The sequence below is a fragment of the Rhamphochromis longiceps genome, linkage group LG16, assembly GCF_057381845.1.
Source record: "Rhamphochromis longiceps isolate RC_006_pf linkage group LG16, R_longiceps_female_GT1.1, whole genome shotgun sequence".
Classification (NCBI taxonomy): domain Eukaryota; kingdom Metazoa; phylum Chordata; class Actinopteri; order Cichliformes; family Cichlidae; genus Rhamphochromis; species Rhamphochromis longiceps.
Genome location: NC_140572.1, coordinates 21,969,871 through 21,994,148, shown reverse-complemented (window position 1 = coordinate 21,994,148; position 24,278 = coordinate 21,969,871). Strand labels below are relative to the sequence as shown.

The 24,278-nt window shown below is 38.7% G+C and overlaps 1 protein-coding gene across 1 annotated transcript in view; it reads right to left on the bottom strand.

Annotated features, from left to right (window-relative positions):
* Positions 1 to 24,278, bottom strand: part of LOC146651083 (glypican-6-like) — an 85,132-nt gene that overhangs the window by 7,487 nt on the left and 53,367 nt on the right. The window contains exons 5-6 of the mRNA XM_085383624.1: positions 21,332 to 21,462; positions 20,548 to 20,691 (exon numbers count right to left, since the gene is read on the bottom strand). Coding sequence (XP_085239750.1) covers positions 20,548 to 20,691; positions 21,332 to 21,462 — 275 coding nt within the window. The remainder of the gene's footprint in view (positions 1 to 20,547; positions 20,692 to 21,331; positions 21,463 to 24,278) is intronic.

Below are 24,278 nucleotides of genomic sequence, written 5' to 3'. Positions count from 1 at the left end.
ATCCTAACAAATGACTATTATCATGCTATGTGATAGCTGCTCCAATTCCTAATGACACTAAAGGTGGCATTAGTGTGAGATATCTACAATCTATAATAAGGGCTGATGAGGGAGTTGATAGAAGCATTTACTCAATAGAAGTGCAAGCTGTATTCACTTTTAGATTATTATTCAGTCCCAGGACTTCAATAACTTCTAAATTTAAGGACCATATAAAACACCGACAACACAAGGACCTTAAGATATTAGAAGTGCTGCTAAAAAGACTTATCTTCAAACGCTGCTAACTGTACAGATGTTTTCCACTGAATGATGTCTTCTGAATAATTTCTAAATGGTTTAAATATGACAGATCAGCGCAGAAACGTAGCTCTTGATTTTCATTAAAAATATTTTAAATAATTATTTAAATAAACAGAGCTAAATGAGCCATTTGAAAACCCATTAAACCATCTTCTCCTGCAATGATATATATTTGCTATGTATTCTATAATTTTAAATATACAGTGTATATACTGTCTGCACTGAAAAAAAAAGTGGTATATATAGATATATAGGCATATATTTCCTATTCTTTATAGGCACTATAAAGGTCTTTGAGGCCAATCCTGCAGGGATGTACGTAGCCTTGCTCTTGTCCTGTTTTATGCATCATATCATCTATATTATATATTACTTACAGGAACAGTGCTGTATCTTTATTCACTGATCTACCAGTGATACAGTGTGCAAATGCATGTCTTTAAATGTTTCTTTAACAACTGTAACAGTTTATTAATTCCAATATTGAATTAAGATAAATCCTTTAACTTTGGCAAAAAAAATACACAAATGTGAACTATACAGCAGTGTTATTATTAATGTAGTAAAGCTTATTATTATATACCGGTAACAGCTGACATGACAGCTTATATATTTGGAATATATAAATACGTTGTGCATAATAAATGCATAATACATTTAATGCATATTGCTTCTTGTTGATGAATTCCATGAACGGCGCAAAACCAAACAGGTGCTACTTAGTCCCTCACTCTCTGAGTACTTCCCAACTTCCCAGCTGTGCATGTGGCATTTATCCTCTCCCCTGCTGGTTACTCAGGAGACGTAAATGCATGTAGTTTAACTTTTAAAAGAGGCTTATGAATTTCTTACAGCAACTGGGCACCGGGAAGTTACAAATGTTTCCCAAGCAGGAGTTTATTTGCTGAGCACAATTTAAAGTGGCTGATTAATCCACGTTTGGTGCACGAACGGGTACTTGCGCCCGCAGGATGCAGTATATATACAGCCACAACAAATGGGCCCTGTTTATTGCTCTTAAGATACATGTTGCCCAGTGCAATTGTATGGGGAGGTAATATGTCTTAATTAAAATAGAAACAAACAAACGAAAAATACAATGGAGCTACGTTGCACAAGTGAATAAGCTAAATCAGGATTTGGCTTCAAGATCAATATTCATAACCTTTTTGTAGGTTATGATTTTTTTATGAATTTGATGACAATAATAAAGTAAAGAGCATGACCAGGTTTATCTTTTAAACATCTTCTCCTTAGCTTAAACAAAAAAAATATATAATTATATTTACCTTGAAGCTTAATCATGTATGCAGCACCACTGCAGCACTACTGTCAACTCTCCACTTCCCTCCTCAGACATATTTTTTTTCTTCTTTTACCCCATTGCCCTGTTTCCTGTCATGAACCATATATTTCTTCACTGCGTTGTTCTCTCTCTCTGCCTACTCGCTGTGACTCTGCAAGGTCCCCACTCTTTTTGGTCTTTTTCTGTCTTGCTTTAGTTCTAAATGTAAGTGAAACTTTCATGCCTAGCTGACCTGTGATCTTACAACAGAGCTCCCATTCAAAGGAGATTTGTGGGTAAAGCCTCTGGTGTCTTCCGACTTTGATACACAGAATAAGCTCAGTCTTCTCTATCCTTTCTGTATTGAATCATTTTATCCAAGCTTTCATTTTAATTATTTTGAATTTTAACGAGCACTGTGTGTGTGTGTGTGTGTGTGCAATGCAGTTAATCATGCATTTATTTAATTGTCCAGTTCTTTTTTGTCTCTTTATAGCTCTTATTTCCACAAGAAAAGATAAGCAGAGATTTTTTTTTAACAGCACCAAACCACAGAAAATAAATTCAGCAACAGCAATGGAAAGTAGCCTGTAATGTATTACAGCTCACACAGCTTAGCGTGCTATGATCCAAACATAACCTCACCTTTAAACTTGCTTTTTTCACCTCAAATGAAATCTGCCCAAACAGCCCGGATATGCGATACAGTGTTTACTCGCTGTAAAAAGCTGTTGGCAAGCTCACGTGGACAAACATGAGGAAATGCTTACAGAGAGTAATTATTTCCAAAAATCAGCCATATGAGCATATAAGATTCCGGTGTTAACGGGCTTAAAGTCTTTGTGTTTGCACACACTTAAAGTGTTTCTTACAATATTTATCACCCATGCTGTTTTTCTGTGCACACAGCTGAGTGTGCAGGCAGACAGATCATAAGTTCTCGTGGCTCTCTAACAGTGTGGCAGCTGTGTGCCATCTTTCAGCTCAGAACAGAAATGTGAGTGAACTATACTTTGACCAGTGGTTTTCAGACGCCCTTGCCTATTCTCAGATCAAAAGCTGACGTGTCGCTGGCTTTGAAGTTGCAGTCACACTCCCAGTGACGGCACAAAGTGCCCTAAGCTCTTATCTGGCCGTAGAATGATGTCTGTACGTGCTATGTGCCTTTCGGTAAAAAAGAAATATGCGGCCAGACTACATAACTTTTGCTCTCAGCACACACACTGCATTTGCAGTGCTCCCCAAGCTGACCTGTGCAGAGTGTGTCCCCTGGCTTTTCAGTCAGCTGGTACATCTCCTTTCCTCCCTCTCTCTGTAATAAGCACCTATCTTGCTTAATTAACAACCAGTCCTTTTCATAAGCATATATCTGGGGTTGTCGTCACTGTTTGACACGGCACACATCCATCTGCTGCAAGTCTGTACTAAATTAGTGCACGTTAAATCTAATCATAGACTCGACAGCAGGTCTTCCCACTAAACCACAAGGGGCAGACAACTCCTCGATCAACTTATTTTCCCTGGCAACTGCTCCTCCTGTCTGCGTTAAAATAGTTTTTCATTTGATACGAATGCAGTATTCTTCCTGCATCTCAATTACAGGGGTCAGGGAGTCGGTTCTGCTCATACCAAGTCCTTGGCCATGCCACAAGTCTCTTTCCCTGACCAGTGACCAATTTGAGGACAGACCAAATAGTTTCTCACAAGGAGGAAGGCCACAGTAAGAATAACTTTGCATGTTCATCACAACTGTGATCAAGTTAGATTTTTTACCCAGTCACACTGAGGAACTAATGCAGTCTCTTGTGGTAAGGCTGTTGACAAATCAGCCGTCATGGTGTCAAGTCACAGGGGACTGAATCCCTGTGGGTATAAGTCCCTAGACATGACTATTAAGTCTGGTGTCCAACATGTCATAAAATCCTCCTCATCAGTTCAAGTCAACTCATAAACAGCAGATTCTTTCAACCAAGGCTTGCCATCTGGCTTTAAAGTACTTTTAGCATATTATTAAAATGATTCAGTAGAAATAACATTGGTTAGCCTAAAGCACATCAAGCAAATGACCTCTGCGATGATGTTTCGAGTAGCAGTTGTCTCCACATCGTTGTGTCTGCTTTGTCCTTGTCTGGAAACATTTGCCTCAAAGGTGACTGGCAGTGTTGCTTGGAGCAGGTAACTACCAGACTGCATATAGATGTGGGCTGTTTTCATCCAATCAATATCCATCAACAGAGGGCAAAAGCAAACAATGTTTCCCCTTTGTGACTTCACAATAGATGAGATCAGAAAGACATCACTCCGCTGTTAATCTTGCAGTGCTAACACAAATGAAAATGGTACACCAAAAGCAAATCATGGTTAGAAAACATCACAACCACTTACAAGCTATGTGGCTTGATATGACATTGGAGTGATGTCATATCATCACCCCACCCCACAGACTGCTGGGCTACATGCCACGTGCTCATGATAAATCCATTTTTTAAGGATCAGTCTGCAGGCTGCAGCACTTTCTTTAACTTCCTCCTCGTTTAACTTGATTACAACTGATTATGTCCTGGTAGAAATCTGCCACAGCAGGATTCCAAAACATGATTTGACATGAACAGCCCAAGAAAGCCTCAACCAGAGCAGCGCATCTCCTGGTGACAGCGCTGTCACGCCGTTACTATGCTGCTTCCTTAGAGCGAATGCACGAAGTAAAGTAAAACTGTATTGTTACACAAATCTGGCTATTATTTTGCATTTGTTTCGATTTGCAACCTGGCATTCACACAATAGTGTAAATGCTGTGTGATCCATTTTAATTATATACCTGACAGAAATTGTGGGGAAGATATGGGGGCAATAAACAAAGCTAATGAATATTTATCACTTATTACTGCGGCCGAAACACCGATTTTAAAACGTCTGCCTTAATTTAATACTGTACATTGCATTGATGCAATCGCATAAGTGCGTCAAACCAGATTTGCTATCACGCTGCCTTACTATGTTGTAAAATTAAGTTTTGAAAGTTGAACTGAATTTGTGCGCTCGCTTCTGCAGCACCCTGGAGGCATAACTTTATTTTCAACATTATACAGACTTCATAAGTGTTGTAGAGGAAACAATTCATCATGCCTTTAATTCAATGTGACAGTGAATCTCTGTGTACCTTGAAAAACTTGTGGGAAAAAAAACCTGTCTCCAAAAATAAAAGTGTAAGATGCATAATTACAAACCAACATCTTTAGACTTTTAAGGCTATATTTATCAGATTTGATCACTTTGTAAAGTGGATTATATTAAATTGTGAATAGCAACAGAAAAAAGGATGTCTTACAAAATGATGCTGGTATCCGTTGTGATCATAGGGGCATTTGAAGACTTCATTAGTCATAAGTCAATACACAGGTGTTGTTAAAGCCCAACCTTATCTAGGTTTGTGTATACTGGATTCTGCACATAAAGCACACACACACACACACACATGAAGATCAAGTATTTCCCTTATAAATGACTTTATTGATGTAGCTCATGTTGTACTTACATCCTGTCACTGAACGGGACTGTCATGGCCCATTTTAAGTCTTTTTGCCTCAAACCATTTGCTCAGTCCCATGGTAACTACACAGTTAGGCAATATGGTTTATCATAGTGAGCAAAATGTATCACACAAAGATCCCGTGGTGAGGAAAAAATGACAGAATATTGATGAAGCGGCGTTGAGTTTGTGCATGTGACTCGCCCAAGGCTACGACAGGCGAACTTTGAAAAAGGGAGATGATTAAAGGGAAGCTATGCACTATGGAAAACAGAGCAATCATTGGCAAGCCTGCTTTCCCCTGCTACCCCTGTTCCCCAGAGATGCAAGCAGCGTACAGTGTAATGGGGCCAGTGCGCCTCATTAATGAATTGACACATATAAAATGTAGCAGAGCCTTTATGGCACCAGCATTAGTCGATGAGGGGGAAAATGGACAATGTATGGAAGGAATAAAATAAAATCAGTGTTTGTGGAAAAAATACTGTTTTGGCATTATAGCGGCTGGCTGACCTTTGATTTTAACTTAAAAAAGTGACGAACTGTAAAACAGAGTTATTGGGGCAATTTGATTATCAGCATGATAACATCCAAAAAAGTATATAAACCCCCCCACATGATTTTAGCTCAGTTATTATGCGCCCATTTTTATTATACTATGCATTTTCCAATATCTGCGGTTTTTACTGACTTCCCTTCCTGTGCCTCTCTTCGTTTAATAAACCACGTTTATGGTTTCGTAAATTTCATTTGCAGCTACAAAAAAAATTCCACAGCAGATTCAGCCACTGTAACATTCAGCTGTCTGTAACAGCAGAAACTCATGACATATCTATCATTGCAACTATCTTATACCCATCTGGTAGTATAAAGTATGTGATCTTTGTAAGCTAAACCACAAATGTAATGGAATTTGTACATCTCCACGCCAGAGGGTGGGTCATGTTTGGATCTTTGCCATATATAGGCCGATTTGAGACTGCAGGAAAATGGAGCATAATGTGACCTTTTACTTGTATACAGCATATACTTGTGGACAAGCTGTGCTTTTGCGTCTGGCCAAGATCCCTGAAACAATTATCCAACTGGATTGCAGATGTAAGGCATTACATGGATCCTTTATATGCTGGTTTTGTGTATTTTCTCAGAAAACCATAATAAGGATATGTGGGATATTAAAAGCATAGTGAGATATAATGGTCACAAAATTGACTTCATAGAAAGTCAAGCCGTTAATAATGGATTGCTGAGACCTGCAAATTATCAGGGGATTTGGATTTGTTTGGCATTTCGGACGGCAAAAATCTCAGAGGTGGTGAAAAACAAGGTTTGGAGAACTTATTGTGCCAGTATTCATTTCCTCTCTGTATCTACGTTCAAAAATGAAGACTAATATGACAAAATAGGATCACGGTATATCATTTAAAGCTTAGTAAAATGATAAATTATTAAGTGGTCTGAATGTCTTTTTATTGATATTTATATTTTGCCTTTACTCTTAAAAGATGGATGCATCTGGGCCATCGTGGCATGACCAGCAAGCCAAACAGAGTCAGGTCCCACATTTATCAAAATGAATGACTGCACAAGAGGACAGCATGCTGTTTTAAGACGCTCAAAAAGCAAATAAAAAAAATACAATTTTGACTGGAGATTTTCTTGTCACATAAAATGTTCTCATACAACACCGCGGCACTCTGTGGCTTTAGCCAACGCAGTATCTTAATACCGTAATACCTATAATCCAGGACAGAGTATTTTTATCTTGCTAGCTGTAATTGCTGCTTTTTGTAAGCCGTTTTCTCTAAATGTCCTTTTGATATTTTTTTAAGTATTGCATGGTAAAAAGAGGACAAACTGGACTAGCACTGATCATGTTTGCATAGTTTCTGTATAGATTTTCTTTGCTCTTCTAATTTTGTATTCTCATTTACACACATATCTATATCTATCTATCTATATATCTATATCTATATCTATATATCTATCTTTTCTGAATTGAGTTTGTATTTTTTGAGTTTGTTTATCAAATTATTTATTATTTATGTTTTCTCTTAAGCCGGCTCCTGAAAAACCTTCTAAATTGTACTTTTCTGAACTTTGATAAGCCCCGTACTCACATTGTGATACACATCACAGTTTTGTCGTTTTGGGAATTTAATTTGAACCACCTCAGGCTTTGGAGAAAGTAAAACAAAATAAAATATCTATACCTCTTGTCCTACACCCACAGGCACTTACGTATGCAATAAGATTGTTATGAAATTGTCTTGAAGAATAAATCCCTCTGCTGAAACGGCTTCTTCATCTTATATTTTTAGCTTAAAAGTTTTGTTCAACCCAGCTGACAGTGAGACACAGGATTGTTATTCTTTCCACCCTGTTGACAACCTTACTAGTGTTGCCTTGTGAATGACAACAGTAACAAATGGATGATAAGTATTCTATGGTTGTTGCACCTTTTGCCCTGATACAGCATGTGCAATGTCTCTTTTATCACTATAGGATCAAGGTCATAAAGCATTGGATTACTGTCAGCTGCAGTTGCCTGATAACCTGATTGAGATGTGTCACTATGGGAAATGTCTCTGTATGCTCATCTTACATATAATTTAGTCATAGGAAGTGATGGTGATGTGCTCAAAGCAGCCTCTACTTCCTACACATTTACATAAACAACTTCCTTTTTTTTCCTCAAAAGCTGTATTGTTTGCCCCATGCAATCAGAACCACACTCCCACTCACAACAGTGTCAGATTCTTGCTATTATGAGCAACAAACTTGTTGCTTGTCGTTAAACTTGGGATTTGTGGTTACTGGTCATCTGAAATGTGTCATCTTGACCTAAAATGTGGCATCGAGAGTAAACCATGGATGAGGAAAAACTCATTTACAACGTAACACAACCCACACAGACTGGGTTAAAAAAAAAACCTTCATATAGATCCAAAAGCACTAAATGCTCTTTTCAAGGAATAAATATGTCCACAGTGGTGCCACAAGCCAGATATCAGCAATGTGTCATTCCTCTGCCTTCCCACGCAAATTTATATTGTCAGCCTGAGAATCAACCGAGTGACTGAGGGCAAACTAAGTGCTTCATCTTTAAATCAATGAAGGCGCCACAAGCTTCTTCATTATTTTTTTTCAACATTCACAACTCCTGACAAACAAATTCACATAATTGACAAAGAATATAAATAATGTAAAGTCATCCCACAGCTCTACTAAATGTCACTGCTCCCCCCCCCCCGACATTAGCATTAAGATAATGCAGCCGAGTCTCTGAGTTGAAATCTGTTTACTTTTGTAGCCCTCTTTTTCTTTCAGAACTGCCTTCATTCTTTGTGATATTAGTAACAATGGTTAGTAACAATACTCAGGTAGGCTTTGGCGTTGAAACTATGTTCAGCTGTTAGTAAGAGGCACTAAGAAAAAATACCCCAAATCATTACAGCACCACCAGCCAGAACCATTAAAGGCAGGATGGATCCATGCTTTTATGTGTTTTATGCCAAATTCTGACCCTACCATGTAAATGCTGCAAGAGAAGTTGAGACTCATCAGACCACGAAACATTTTCTTAATCTTCTACTCTACAATTTTGGCGAGTCCACGCAGCCTTAGTTTGTCAGCAATCCTTTGAGCAACAGCAGAAGACCACATGGCGTGGTCTGCTGTAATCCATCTGCTTCACGCTTTGATGTATTGTGCATTCAGAGATGCTCGTACGCATACTTTGGTTGTAACGAGTGGTTATTTGAGTGGCTGTTGCCTTCCCATCATCTCAAAGCAGTTTGGTCATTTCCCCCTAACTTCTAGCATCAACAAACCATTTCCACCAAACTGCTGCGCACTGGATGTTTTCTCCTTTTTGGACAAATCTCTCTGTAAACTCTAGAGGTGGGAAAATCCCAGTAGATCAGCAGTTTCTCAACAACTCAGTACCACTCATGCTCAGTTTAAACTTCAACAAGTCATCTTGTCCATGTCTATAACCTTAATGTGCTGAGGTGATGACATGTGATTGCCTGATTAGACATTTGGTTTAAGAAGCAGTTAAACATATGTACGTAATAAAGTGACCAGTAAGTGCAAATAACATATTGTTCTCTCTTTCTTCTACAGAAATGTTTTTTCTGGGAAAAGGGAGGAGATTTCACTGAATAAAAAAAAAAAAAAATCACAGGATCTCATAGCAGATCCACCTAAGTTAGTCAGGTTTGGTTGGATCTGCTATGCTTTTTTTCTCCTTTGACAACTAATACCAAGCTTAAAAATGTACTTTTTAGGACTGTGGTTTTACCATATAAGTAAAAAAAAAAGTTTCTTAAAGCACATGCACAGCATACAGTGCAATGCACATCTACCAGTGGCTCTAAAGGTTTCTGCCCATCGTAAATTTTAGAATATGTCCACGCCGTGCAACTCCACATGTTTACACTTTGTAAGCTAACCAGAGTCCCATGCTTCTAAATGAAAGTTACATCCTCTTTTAGCTTACCAACTGTAAACACAGCTGTTTTATGAAGAAAGAGTCAACTTGACATGTTGTCTGCTTTGGTTCTTTTTGGTTTGCTCCTTTGTTTTCTAAACAAACAGCCACCACCGCACAGCAACTGTCAACTGTACAGGTAATTAGTTGGAAAAAGGAACTTGTGAACTTGTTAAGGTGGTCTTCCAAAACAGCCATCAAGGAGTCACTAATGAAGCACATTTTCACATAATGAGCGTCACAGTTTGTTAGACCAAATCTGTGTCAGGCGGTGCCGATGTGGTGACTTGGATTTACAAGCTATAGTTTTTGGTGGGCTTTAATTTAAGCACTCAAACATTCATGCATGAGTGCCACCCCTTGCCTAGAAAATCGTTGCGTTTATGGTCAAACAGTGTCCTGAAGTATCATGCCACATATGCACTGCCAGACTATTTATTTTTGTGTGGTCTCAGAGAAAGTATCAGTTATGCTAGAATCTGTGGAATCTACATAATTGCATGGTTTTGGTAAGAGTCAGTAAATAAAACAACTCAGAGAAAGGAGCTGTGGATAGGCCCACTTTACTTCCATTAGGCTGTATCCAAAACAAGAATGTTTCAGTGGCTTGTCATATCCCTGGATGGCAGAAATATAATGCTAGGGTCAAGATTTTTTTAAAAGGAGTGGTTATGTTTTTTTATTTCCCTGTCAAGTGACTTCACAAACCACACATGTATGTTACTCAGTGTTTGCCGCTGAACATGGTAAGGAATGCAAAGAACAAAGATCATGCACATGAATACACAGTTTTGCTTTCCAAGTTATTCATGTACTAACTGATCATTTGTCTACATATGAAAGCAAAAAAAAAAAAGCTAAATCACCATTTCCACTTCAGATAAAAGAGATTTAGTATGCAAGTTGGCAGTTCAGACAAATCATCAGAATCTAGCTGAACAGCTGCCTTTTGAATTTTTTATTCAGTCATTCACATTCCTCATATGCTCCTAATTCAAATCATGCAGGGATACAGCCCGTGCATTTTGCTAAATGCACAAAGAAGAGCCCAGACAGATCACTTGTCACACAGTCAACAAACAGAGACAATCACACTGTCACACCTAATAGCTATTTATTGACCTGCATGCTTTAGCGGGAGGAAACTTAAACATCTAAAGTAAACAAAATCACAAGTTCAAAACCTTCTAGACAGCCATCGATCCACCGTGCTACCATCTTTTCTTTTTGGGAGACCTAACCAAGAATTTAGAAGAATTTTTAACTTGATGTCCTCCCACCTACTGTAAAGCACAGGGGACAAAAAAGAAACAAACTAACGCTGGAGTGAGGGCAGTGTGTTGCTTACTGTCATTTCACTGGAATGTTTGACCTTCACTGTGCAGAATGATTATTTGTCATAGTTCCCTCCTATCTTTCAGGTTCATGGAGGACAGGGGGGGACCCGGACCTAGACCTCTTAGTGAATCATGCCATTTCAATGTTTATGGGTGCTCACCTTAAATTTAAGGTGTGAAACTTAAGTTTATTAAGACATGTATGCATGAACCGCATATGATTTTAAAAACATAGTTAGTCTGAAAGGCAATCAGCATTATACAACTTTCATAGATGTAAAAAATTTAAAGCCTTTCACAGAAAAGAGTCATTTTTTTCACATCCAAGTAGCCCTTGTTGTCCTATCACTTAACACTGATCAGATAGATTGGTTTCAGTGGTTGCATTAATCCAGAAATAACAAGAAATCCTAGTGTATAAATGCTAAGTTGGGATGCTGTGTAAAACGTAAATACAATGCAAAGATTTGCATGTCTCATAAATACATATTTATTTCACTATAGGCCATAGAAAAACATGTCATAAACATAAAGGACTGCATTAAGACAATTCACCATTAAAAAACTGCAATTTTGAATTTGATGGTAAATGTCTAAAAGAAGTTGGTACAGGGCCAATGTGGACCACTGTGTATCATCCCCTCTTGTTTTAACAACAGTCTGTAAACATCTGGGAAGTGAGGAGACAAGTGTTTGGACTTCTGGGATAGGAATGTTGTCCCACTCTTGTCTAATATAGGATTCTAGCTGCTCAACAGTTCTGGGTTGTGTTTGCCATATTTTTCCATTTCATGGTCCACCAAATGTTTTTAAACTGGTCAAAGATCTGGACTGCAGACAGACCAGTTCATTGCTCAGACTTTTGTAATAGATGCAGTAAATACTACGTAGTTTAGTCTTAGTTTGTCTTGCTGAAATATGCAGGGTCTTCCCTAGAAAACTATATAAGAGTATATGCTGCTGAAAAACCTCTTTAAATCTTTCAGCACTGCGAATGTGGATGGCACAGTTAACTGAGTTCACAGACAGTGATTACTGGAAGTGTTCCTAAGCCCATGCTGAGATTTCCACAATAGAATCACTCCCGGTTTTAATGCAGTGATGCCTGAGGGCCCAAAGGTCATGGCCATGATATTGATTTTCAGCCTTCCCTTTTGAACACAGAGATTTCTCCCAATTCCCTGAATCTTTTGATGAAATTACATACTCTAGAGGACAGAATTTTCAGATTGTTTACTGTCATTATGCAGTCACATAACAAAATTCTGTGTGGTAATTAGCTTATAACCAGACACGATTAAAAAGACAGAGAATGACAATGAACAAATATACACAATAGGGAAACAATTATAATGTAGCGTTGGCGTTACAAAGTGTCTAGCACATGTATCGGCCCTTTAAAGCGTGAGGTGTGTATGTGTGTCTGTATGCGTGGTAGGGTGGGGTGATAGAGTTCAGAGCTCCGGGAAAGAAGCTGTTCCTCAGTCTGTTGGTTCTTGTTTTTATGGTCCTATATCTTCTTCCAAAAGGCAAACAGTTTATTACTTGGGTGGGTGGGGTCTACAGCAATGCAGCTGGCCTTCTTTTGGACACGGTCAGCATACACTGAGTCCATGTCTGTGAGAGGATTTCCCACAATCCCCTGTGCTGTTCTCACTGCCCAAGCCAAGTGCTTTCTGTCTTGTTTCGTGCAGCTGCCATACTATACTGACATACTGAGACAGAGGATGCTTTCTGCTGTGGTTCTGCAGAAGTTTGCAGCAGGCTCAAGGGGAGCCCATCCCATTTATGGCTCCTGAGGAAAAGCAGCCTTTGCTGGACCTTCTTTACCAGGTGACATGTATTCAAGCTGTGATGTGAATGCCCACGAACATAAGGTTGTTTATCTATTCTACCTCCTCCCCGTGTACAAGGAGGGGAGCATGTTATGTGTTGTCGACCCCTTGCAGTCACCCCACAATGAGTCTTCTGGTCATGCTGGTGTTCAGGACCAGGTTGTTTGGACATCCTCTCCGTAATGAGCCTCATCATCATCTGATATGAGGCCCAGTACAATGGTGTTGTCTGCAAAACTCACAAAGTTATTTGTAGAGTGGGTGGCAGTGTAGTCAATAGTGCCAAGAGGTCTGGGCTGAGTGCACAACTCTGCTGTGCACCTGTAATCAGGGCCAGTGTGGATGATGTACTGTCCTCTATTCTCACTACCTGAGGCTTGTTGGAGAGAAAGTCCTTGATCCAACAGCACAGTGAATAGTAACCAGGCTGTGAAGCTTCAGTGCTAGTTCATCTGTGATTACTGTATTAAACGCAGAGCTGAAGTCAACGAATAGCATCATCAACATCCGTTAATATGCTGCAGGTGAGACAGAGCTCCCCGCATAGGTGGACCGATGACTGTCCAGAACAGTAGTTTAGGATGATCCTCTCAAAGCACATTATAATTACCCGGGAGTCAGTCTCAACAATTTTATTTTATCGAACATTATTCTGAATTTGTTTGACACTTTGTGGAGCCTGTTTTTTTTTTTTTTTTTGCAGATTGGTAAACTGCTTCTCTGAGATGCTCTTTTTTATAACCAATCATGTTACTGACCTCCTCCAGCTGTTTAGCTTTCCTACCTTTTGCTACCTCCATCCCAATTATGTTAGATATGTTGCAGCCATCACTTCAAACGATAACACACGAGTTAGCCGTTTTCATGAAAAAGCAAAATGCCTTTTTAAATGTGACATGTTTTCTATAATATGGGCTTGTGAGATTTCCAAATCATTGCAATCTGTTTTTACACTTTTTACATTTAACCAAGCTTTTGGGGAATTTAGTTTGGAGATTTCAGCTAATCACAGTGAAACCATTATACAACTTATGCAGGAGTTCTGACAAGTATATTTTCGCAGAACCACAGGCTCATAGCTTGCGGTGTTGCTGCCCAAGTGCTATGTTCCCTAACCACTCGGTCATCGGGTCACCTGCCGCAGTTGATTGTTGACTTTGGCTTTCAAAAACATTTGCTCTATGCAGCGGTGGAAAAAGAGGAAAGAAAAAGAGGAGCTATAATTTATTTACAATTATAGCTTTTCCATTTGACGTGTGCACTCATCAAGCGATTTTGTTTGTGTGCAGGGGAAAAAACAAAAAAGTAATTGCTGATTTTGAATATTAAGGAATGTTGAAGAAACAAACATATTGGTGGAGGCATGATTTTACAAGTGCCATTTGTAATGCAAAATAGGGAGCGCTCAAGTTCAGAACAGGGTATTTTGTTCCCCCCTTTTTTCTGTCTGTTGTTACTCTGCGATTTACTTTCCGTTTGTAAGATTCTTGTGGCAAAATACCCTTGTCTAATGTGAAATGAACCAGCTCAAACAAATCTCAGAGTTGTGGTAAATAAACCAAGTAAATGATGTTTGTGTTTTTAAAATTCAACAAATTCCAGGATGGGAAGGAGGGGGAGGACTTCTTTTGCCAAATTATTTCATTTATTAATAATCAGTCATTATGTGCATGGATTAATTTTTTTAATATAAAAATATAATCTCTAATATTTCCAAAACATCTTCTGAAACCTATGCAAAAAGAGGGTCCAGTACTATGTGCACAAACTCATGGATCAAAGGCTTTATTTTATTTTTTAGTGTTCCCTACTGGCTCTTTCCACAGTCTAGCCTTGTTTGTGCCCTGCACTCACTGTTGTGCTATATTGCCATACATATAAATTGCAAACCATGCATTACACAAGGGGACAAAAAAGGACCTATAAAACTACACTAAATTGAACTGCACAAAAACTTGTTACAAATGTCAAATTAAAAGCTCCACTTCTTATCTTTAATGCACCTCTGAGCCTGACAGTGTGTTGTGCCTTTATCCCCTCTTTTGACTTTAAAATCTCCATTTCTCTCCGAGCTTTGAGGGTGTGTGCTCTGACAGAATGTCAGGCAATTAAACAGTCATGGCTCATTGAGCTGGAGGTGGGCCTGCTCCTCCAGGCTCCTCTATAGGCAACAGAAGAAATGAACACAAGCACTCCCTGCCATCCCTTCCTCATTCTTTGACTTGCAAACTTAGCAGTGAATCTAAACAAGAAGTTGTTATCAAAGGACACTTTAAACTGCTGTCAACTTTCACTGGGCTGAGCAGTGTCACTGTCGTGGGTAATTATCTCGTGCCAGAATGTAAACGAGAACAGTGTGTGGGACAACAAAGATGTGTTCTCGCAGGGTACCCAGTCATGTCCCTGCTGCGAGATGAACACATAAACGCAGCCACAGTAATGATGGCAGGAGACAGCTGCTAGCTGTACCTTTACACCACTAAGCACTAAGGTAACAAGGCAGCAGTTTCAGTTTATATATACAGCACATACTGTAAAAATCTTGGAGTAAGACCAAAGTGCTTTACAACTCTACCAAGCTACAGAAGGCTACTATCGTTTGACGTTTGTGCTTGTGTATTCTTTTTCTTTTCTTGCTTTGATGTGAAGAGAATTGTGACCAAACTTTCAGTGAGGAAAAGTTGTACTGTGATACAAACGTATTTTGGTACAGCACTGCAGCATTACAGCATACAGTGTAGGGTAAGAGATTATTTCATAAACACTACTGGACAGTTGATTTTCATAAATCCATTTGCACTAGAACCTACTCAACTCGATGTGATTTTTAGTGTTTTCCATTAGGTAGCAGTGCCTGGTACAAGGTACTTTTTTCGTATCTGACTGGCCAGTCATCACTCGATGAGTCATGAGAGCGACTCATTCACAAAAATCAGACCTTTTCCTTTTCTGAAACCTGACGATGAGGAAAATGGCTGCACAAAAACCAACACTGCGGTCCCCGAGAGTGACAAAAAGCCACAGACTGAACAGCTAGTTTACCATCGCCTGTGTTGTATTTGTGTCACATAAAAACGACGTCACAGGACTTTTTGCTGTGTTGCTATAATGACCCATGATTCTCAACTGTAATGGAAAATAATAATACCAAGTAGAGTCGAGTCGAGCTGAGTCAAATCGAGCAGATATTAGTGGAAAAGAGGCTATAAAGAAGTCCTGGTAACTTAAGTTCAATGGACTTTGTTTAACTTTTGTACTATGTGTTCAGTCAAGTTTTCAGAATTAACTATTTACATATATTTATAAATGTATTATACCTAACCTCAGCAGTGACACATATCTAACAAACCAGGAGTACTGTAACATATACCTGCAGGCGGTTACGGTTATAGGCTGTTACCTCAACTGCAGAACTTTGACAGAATCATCAGACTTCTCAGGAGGTAGAAATGTACAAATAAACAAACACTTTGTCACAGATCCACTCGTGCATTTTAGGACAATTTTTTTTCACATGGTCTCGCTTGCCAACATTAGATTACTGGCTGGATGCTAACAACCAGTTTTACACAGTTAGAGGTTTGACAGCTGGAGGTAAAATGCAGGACTTCACAGCAGATGAATGAGACATCTAAAACACATTCACTCGTCCAAGGTACACCACTGCACACTAAATCAGGTATCAAAAGTATATTGTGTCAATATTGTGTCATTGTCCAAATACCTTTGGACAATGACACAATATTTGTAGCTTTGCTTATGCACACCTCCTCAGTAGATTTCAAATCCACCAATCAAGATGTCATTTAAGAGCAGACTTTAATCCTTATTGCAACATTTTTTATAAATCTTCTGAAATTTTTAAATGCTCAAAAGTAATTGAACAAAGACAATTTTAAAGATAAGGACTGTTAGTAATACTTGAATGAAGGTCTAGAGCTCATGGACATCACAACTCATTTTTTCCTTCCTTGAGATGCAAGGACTTTACTGCTTTTACCTTCTGTTTCTGAAAGTTCTAGACTTCAATCAGATCCTGATATTTAATATACAGCCAGGTATTATTATAGATTTTTCCCCCATTGTACTGTAAATAAGTGAACTGCATCAACACACTTTGATTCTGTATGTGAATTTGCTTCCACTTGTTATTTGTCCAGCATTTCTCTTGCTTCATGTTTTCCAAATTGTCTATCAATGTTTTGCCAAAACCAAACAGATTCACAAGACTAAAGATGGGAAAGATCACAACAGCATCAATAGGCTTCTGAACATAAGGGTATATGGGTACAAAAGAGAGCCATTCTACTAACAGCAGTAGGTGCAGTGGCTGTCTTTTGCTTGCTTTTTGTGCAACACAGCATTGAAAAACTGAAGCAAAACTTCACACAAGGATCTTTCCAGAGAATGTTTTAGTTTAAAATGGGATTATGTATAAATAGCTCCTGACTTCATGTCTGTGCATTTTAAGGTTTTTGCATTTTATTTTGTGAGATGAAATGACACATGAAAAAACTGAAAGTTTAGATGTCACTTCTGCTGTGAAAAGACACAAAAGGAAAAAAAATTGCAGTGATAATTCCTAAAATGACATTTTAGGAATCTCATATTTTATGAGATCAGACTGCACAGCTGACCGCTCAATATATATGTCTGGTGTCCAAGAACAAACAATACCCCAGGAAGAACAAAAAACTGCAAGATGAAATAAGCCTGATGAATAATGGCATCACATTCTAGGTTGGGCAGATTAAAATACATTTCTTTGGATCATTTTGGAACCTGGATGTCTAAAACCAGATTAGGAGTACTACAGTGATGACAAAACATGGAAAAAGGAGTATACTGATATGATGTTCTTGAGTATATACCAAATGAAGACATAATTCTCAGTCTCAAGAAGCATCGCATTCCAGACATAACTCGAAATTCCTCATCTATTTTAAAATGGAAAGCAGACCAACACAAGTTAAAAAGAATGATCTTGAATTACTTGGGTTATAGCCCACGCCTTTATAGATGAATTTTTAGTGTTTTTAGTGAAAACATTGTCTGTCTGGTCAGCATCAAGCACGAGGCAGACAAAGTCTCCTTAAACAACTGACTGAAGCAGCTATGTGGTAAAGAGACAGCTATTCCCAACTGGGAATTAGTGGAGATCTAAAATAAAGCTAAAAGGACAGGATATGCCCATCAAATTGGTTGAATTATGCAAATGTTGCTCGATATCTGCTCGAAGTGTTTGTTAACAAATTCACAATAATATTGAAAATGTCAGAGTTAATTTGAGGGCTTGTTTTGGTTCCCTCAAGTTGCCACGAAAATCTGACCAGCATTTTATTGCACAGTATGAGTCAATATAGCTCAGTAGGCATATTTCATATTATGCACATTTGAATCGGAGGATACCAACAGCAAACATATGGTAAATTGACTGGTTCCTTTATTTATTTATATATATATATATATATATATATATATATATATATATATATATATATATATATATATATATATATATATATATATATATATATATAAAACTTAATACAACGCTTTATACAACATATCTTATTCACCCACAAGCACTATTTTCTAGACTTATGTTCTTTCTATCTAACAGTCATACACATTCATACTCCAGTGAGTGCATTGCGAGTTCAGTTGGCAGACTGGAGCAACGAGAGATCGAACCACCAAGTTCCCGATGAGCTACTCTAACTCGTGAGGTAGCGCCCCCACCTCACCCAGCCACACATATCTGTGGCAAGTATAGTTTTGATTTTGAACTGGAACAGTGGACATGAGTTGGACAAAACTAAAAGATAAGTCAAGAATCTTTCTTTATTTTTCATAAGCCAAACATCACATGGTACAGCCTATTATAGAAAACCCACAATTTGCAGCATTCTGTGGCCAGATCAGCATGGATTCCTCAGGCATGTTGATAATAGAATTTTCTGCTCATGTAAACTGGTTTAGTAATAGTATGTCAAAAAATAAGCCCTTGCCACTGAGCTCCATTTTGCGAGAAGCTCTAAGGAGGCTTATTGCCTAGTTATTCGGGAGCAGTCTGGTGCCCCCGTATCACTGTACCATTATAGCTGCTGCTGCTCGTAACACTCCCCCACCAAGACTTCACAGCTCTCCCTTCTGTCAGCTGTGACGGAGCAGGTCATTTGCTGACTGGTTGGGATCCTTGTGGAGTTGACTCTATTAGCTACAGAAATGAGAGTTTTGGACTAGGATGTGTCTCGAATAGATGCGGCGGTTGATGAACGTTTGTGTTGGATCTCGGAGAGGCATCTTGACTAGCTGAGAACACCGTGGCATGTGTTCAACAATCCCTGCGGTGTTAGCCACTCAACTGTAAAACGCTGTGCTTAACAGCTGACACTTCTGATGCCACGATATACCACATTATCAAGCTTCGAAGAGTTTTGCATTAGAGCACCTTATAAATCACAGGAAACATTTTAATGAGAGTATTTGACATTGAATCCCTTGGGAGATGAAAATGAGAGTATGACACTTAGCACACCAAGTGCTGCATACCACTGGGATTTACAAGTCCCAATGCTTGCTTGCTAGAAATCTCTAATGCTTTGAATACAGCATTAGAGGAGTGTGTGTGCATCCCCATCCACACAATAAAAAAAAAAACCACAATTTCTCCTTGCAGTTAATGCATAAAACAGTGCAAGATAACGGTCCCAGCAAAAACATAAGTATAAAATGTTGAACCTTACACTGTGTTGCATCGCATTCCAAACAATCCTCTGGTTTGCAGCATAAAGGCAGGGAAACAGAAAGTCTTAATTAATTCAGCGTAGGTGGGAGAAATCACTGACGGACATATAACGCTTAAAAGCCAACTGCTGTATTTAAGACATCAAAAATGCATCGAGAATGAATTAGATAAAGTGCAAAAACATAATTAGGACTGAATAAAACAAATAGCTCATTTGTTGTTGTGGGATTTCAAGAGCCAGATGGCAAAAAAAGGCTGCTTTTCAAATTATGTACCCATTAACTAAATAACCTATTATTAACCTCACACAGAGAACTAAGACATTCGATTTGGCAGGTTTTAAAAACTATGAGAAATGAGGCTGCCATTCACCAAAACAGACTGAATAATTTTCTCCTTTTCAAGGTTAAATATTACAAGCATAGCGGAAACATTTTGAAAAGATTCAATGCGAAAGGCCAGGTATAAGAGAGGAAGGGTAAAAGGAAGTAATGCTGCAGGAGTAATACACAATCAGAGCTGTCTCTCAGCCAAATTGGACTGCCACCCCCATGTTAACCTTTACCCCGATGCAGCATTTTAGGTCTCAAGGTTCTTTGAGATGGAAATTCATGTATCAAGATCCTATTGAACAAACATACAGATTATCTGACAGAAAATAAAGGTGCGCCTTCAAGAAGGAATTGATATGGTCAGCCTCACAAAAATCTATCCATCTCCCTTCTTCCCCTTCTCTGTTTGCCAAGTGCACGGGGATGAGAAGGGCAGTGAATGCAGTACATCACACCTTCCCATGCCGTCTTTGGGTAAAGCTGTTGATTCGTTAACAAACACAAATCGATAGAAAGGTCTGAATGGAGGACAAGTACAAAGAATTAATTTCCGGCTCCGGGGGCTTACCATGGCAAATCACCAGCTTTAATCAACAGTGTCAAGTCAAAAAGATAAATGATGTTTACACTGAAGCAGTGTCTTGTCTGAAAACAGAAAGCATTGGCTTTTGTCTTCTTACCAGTCTGTCTAGGCTTGTGCCAGTTGCAGTGGTAGGCCTCTCCTCTGGGCTGTAGGGCCTGAAGCGGGCGTTGAACACATCCGAAACACCACGAGCAGACCTAGTGATTCCTGCGGGTTTTGGCTGACCACAGCCTTGAAAAACCTACAATTACAAGAACATGGGTACCCAACTGTCAACAGTTTAAATTACTTGGGATGCAGAAAATAGGTAAAATACACTGTTTGGATAAGGTCTTGTGAATGATTCACCCCTGACTACCGGTGTGACAGTGCTTTACGTCAAGTTGAGGCAACCATGTTGATAGGTGATCCGACTAGGAGCTGTGACCAGTGCTATTTAAGTTTGTTGAGTTAAATTTTTACGGGCTTCTGGTAAAACACCACATATACTTAAGCCATAAACAAAACGGCATCTGGTGCATGGGAAAGGCAACTGAGCATTTAGTTTTGAATTGGAACAGGCATCTAATTCAGTGTAGGCAGAAAAATATTCTTCCTCCTTTCTGTCTACAATTTTGTGGGCAAAGAAAAATGCAGTAAAACACAGGAAACACATTAACTACTGTTAGTTGAACTAAGATTATCTGACCAACTTGAAACATATAATTCAAATACAAGACCTAAATTTGGACTTAATTAGAATGTGTTGTAATCCACACCTTAGTCACAGCCCAGTATGACTTCCAGCAAAGCTTATTCCTCATTTTGTGACGAAGTTGGACTTCGTCAGCCTGTCTGAAGTGTTACTTTGGTTCTTAGAGAAATGTACCTAATTGACATACCCTGTAGGAGACCTGGGCACTGTTATCTTGCATAATCATGATGGCCTCTGAAATCTTGACATCAATAGGCTCCATGACAGATTCAATGTTGAAAGGTCCCTCTAGCCTCTGCGCCACCAGCAGCATGGCATCTGTTATATATAAAAAAAAAAGGTGTGGTGTTGAAGGAAGAAGAGCAAAGGTGCAAACACACAGTTGGTAAAGTGCTCACAGACAAAAATAACTGTCAGTACAGCAACTATTAAAAAAAAATGACTGCACTGCAAGGTCCATCTCAAATTACAAAGGCCTGTTTACATGCTTGGTAAACGTAGCAGTCCAATAATAGTAAAGAACACACTGCAAGAAAAATACTGTATGATTGACACAATGCCAGAAATTCATTGTGAAAACAGAAACCACAATCATCAAGTACAAAGAAAAGTCTCCACTCATGTCCCTGAATTCATTTACATTGCGGTGCTGCTCAATTCAGTGGTGTGCAATTGCAATGGGTCTTTATTTAGGTGCCAGCTATAACTGCTCACATTTTGTTTATGTGGGTTTGTGTTTCCAAACGCAGTGCATAGTTTTATCTAACTGGTAAATTAAAAAATGCTTTTGAATATTTTTCTCTTTATTTTGAAGCTGCTTTCAGTTGATTGTGTTTTGGGCTCTTTTGGTTTTCACAGAAGGTGAAAAACAACAGAAAAAGTAATAAAATGGTAGGGGAGACCGGGGATAGTTGTAACATTTTTCACATTTCTGTCTGTAAATTGAAGCTCTTTTAAGGTAGTGGATTCAAAATGTAATGCAAAGTATTTACATGTCTCGGCTATTAAATAGTGCAGCTATTTTCTCTGCAGCACAATTACCCATTGCATGGTATGGTCTCAAACACAAAGAGTGAAATGTTACAATTAACCCCATAGTCTGGGTTAGTTGTAACATATCCCGGGGTGAAATGTAACACAATGAAATAAGGGTACTGACAAAATATTAACATGTAATCTTTGTTTATTCAACACATGAATACACTTAGAGCCATTTATGTAGCTGTGTGTGTGTGTGTGTGACAGAATGCAGAAATCTAGCTTTTGAACATATTCCAACCCCCCAAAAAAGACAAATTATAGAATTTTCTGCAACTGAATATTTCATTCATTTTGGTTGGTCTTCCTTGAGTTTGGCCTCATTGGCTCAGTGGGCATTATAACCTACAACTCTTGCACCAATTTTGAACATAACAATGAAGCTGAAAAAATGTAGTTGTTCACCAGCATCGCAATTCCATTACTTTTTATCATGGCTTACCTTGGTGTGGTTTGCAAAGTGCTTCAGAAAGATGAGGAAATCTGTTTCTTGCACCCATCCTGATTTATTTCCACTACCAGTACTTCCTACTGGTCCATCTCTGACACAGTGTGGGAATGTGTATGTGTGGGAACACAAACAGTGGAGGAATTGTGTTGCCAATGGCATTAACCGCATATACAAATGCGACCAGTGAACCTCTCTCTGCTGATGTCGTTGCCCCAACTTGTTTAATATAAGTTAAAGTAATAGTGTGGTAAGTTGTAACATCTGCATTATTGTTACAACTAACCCAGACTGTTGCTGTTACAACTAACCCAGACTCCTATAGCCATGAACTAGCTAACATTACAGCCAACGGCTAAAACATTAGCACTAAAGACCTACACAGAATATATCCCCATAGACATACAAATAACATAATTTAAGTTTGATGAGTTTAACTGAAAAGCAGATAATGCTATTAGAAATTGAAATGAAGTAGAAAAACTTACTTTTTGGCATACAAATTACTTTTTTTCGTGTTAAATTGTCTGTGTTTGACAAAATGTGCTGATTTTTCACATGTGATAGCAGAACTGAATTGGGCATGCACAGGATGAGTCACATCATTTGAAACTTAGCCCTGATTGGAGAAATTGGAAGTGTTACAACTGACCCACGTTACAACTATCCCCGGTCTCCCCTACTAATTGTACTAATGGTGCAATGCTATGCCTACCTCTGATTAATATTGAAGCAATTAATTGACTGGAAAAAATATGTCAACCTCCCTAGGAATTTTTAATTCATTATTTATGAAAACACACACACACACACACACACACACACACACACACACACACACACACACACACACACACACACTTCCGTTCAGGTTTAAAAGTGCAGATATGTTTCCTCTCTTTGGCTTACATCTCTGCAGATGAGCACATAAACAAACATGACAATATTTGCTATATTGTCATGGAGCTTTTTACAAAAAGGACACAAACGGTTTACAATTTGCAAACTACTACATCTTCTTTTCTGATTGCTGCACAGTATTGTCATTTACCACCTTCCCATCTCAGACTGCAAGCACACTTACGGAGCATGAATGCTTCTTGAGGCAAATTCAATTTTTATGTAGATCAACTCAATCAAGTCTACAAAATGCTGTTAGGCTCCATGTAGTGAATAGTGCTGATGAGTAATTGATTTAATAGAACTTTTGAAAGCCAAGCACTTATTTACATATGCTGTGAAAAAGGTCAATGGCTCATTAATATTGTGTGGACACAAGCCAGAGGGCCTTGTTGAACATGATACACTTAACATATCATCTGCACTTGTTTTCATCGTTTTTAATGAACATATTTGCAAGCTTTTCAAAAGGATGTTGCATTCACATGATCTAATATGTACAACTCTGTATGGTTCACATTGCACAGTACCTCAGACTAATTAGGCAAACTGCTGTTGCCCTTTAAAGGCTCACTGAGTAAACTGAAACACTGCTAATGTTGATTTATATCGATGTGCTAGAGTCTGTACGGTGGCAGCTCTGAGTTTGACTGCCGTGCCACAGGTAACTGGACATCACCAAACCACTCATTCATAGCTAAAGGCCCATTTCTGCAGACAGTACAGAACATGCATCTCCATCCACAAA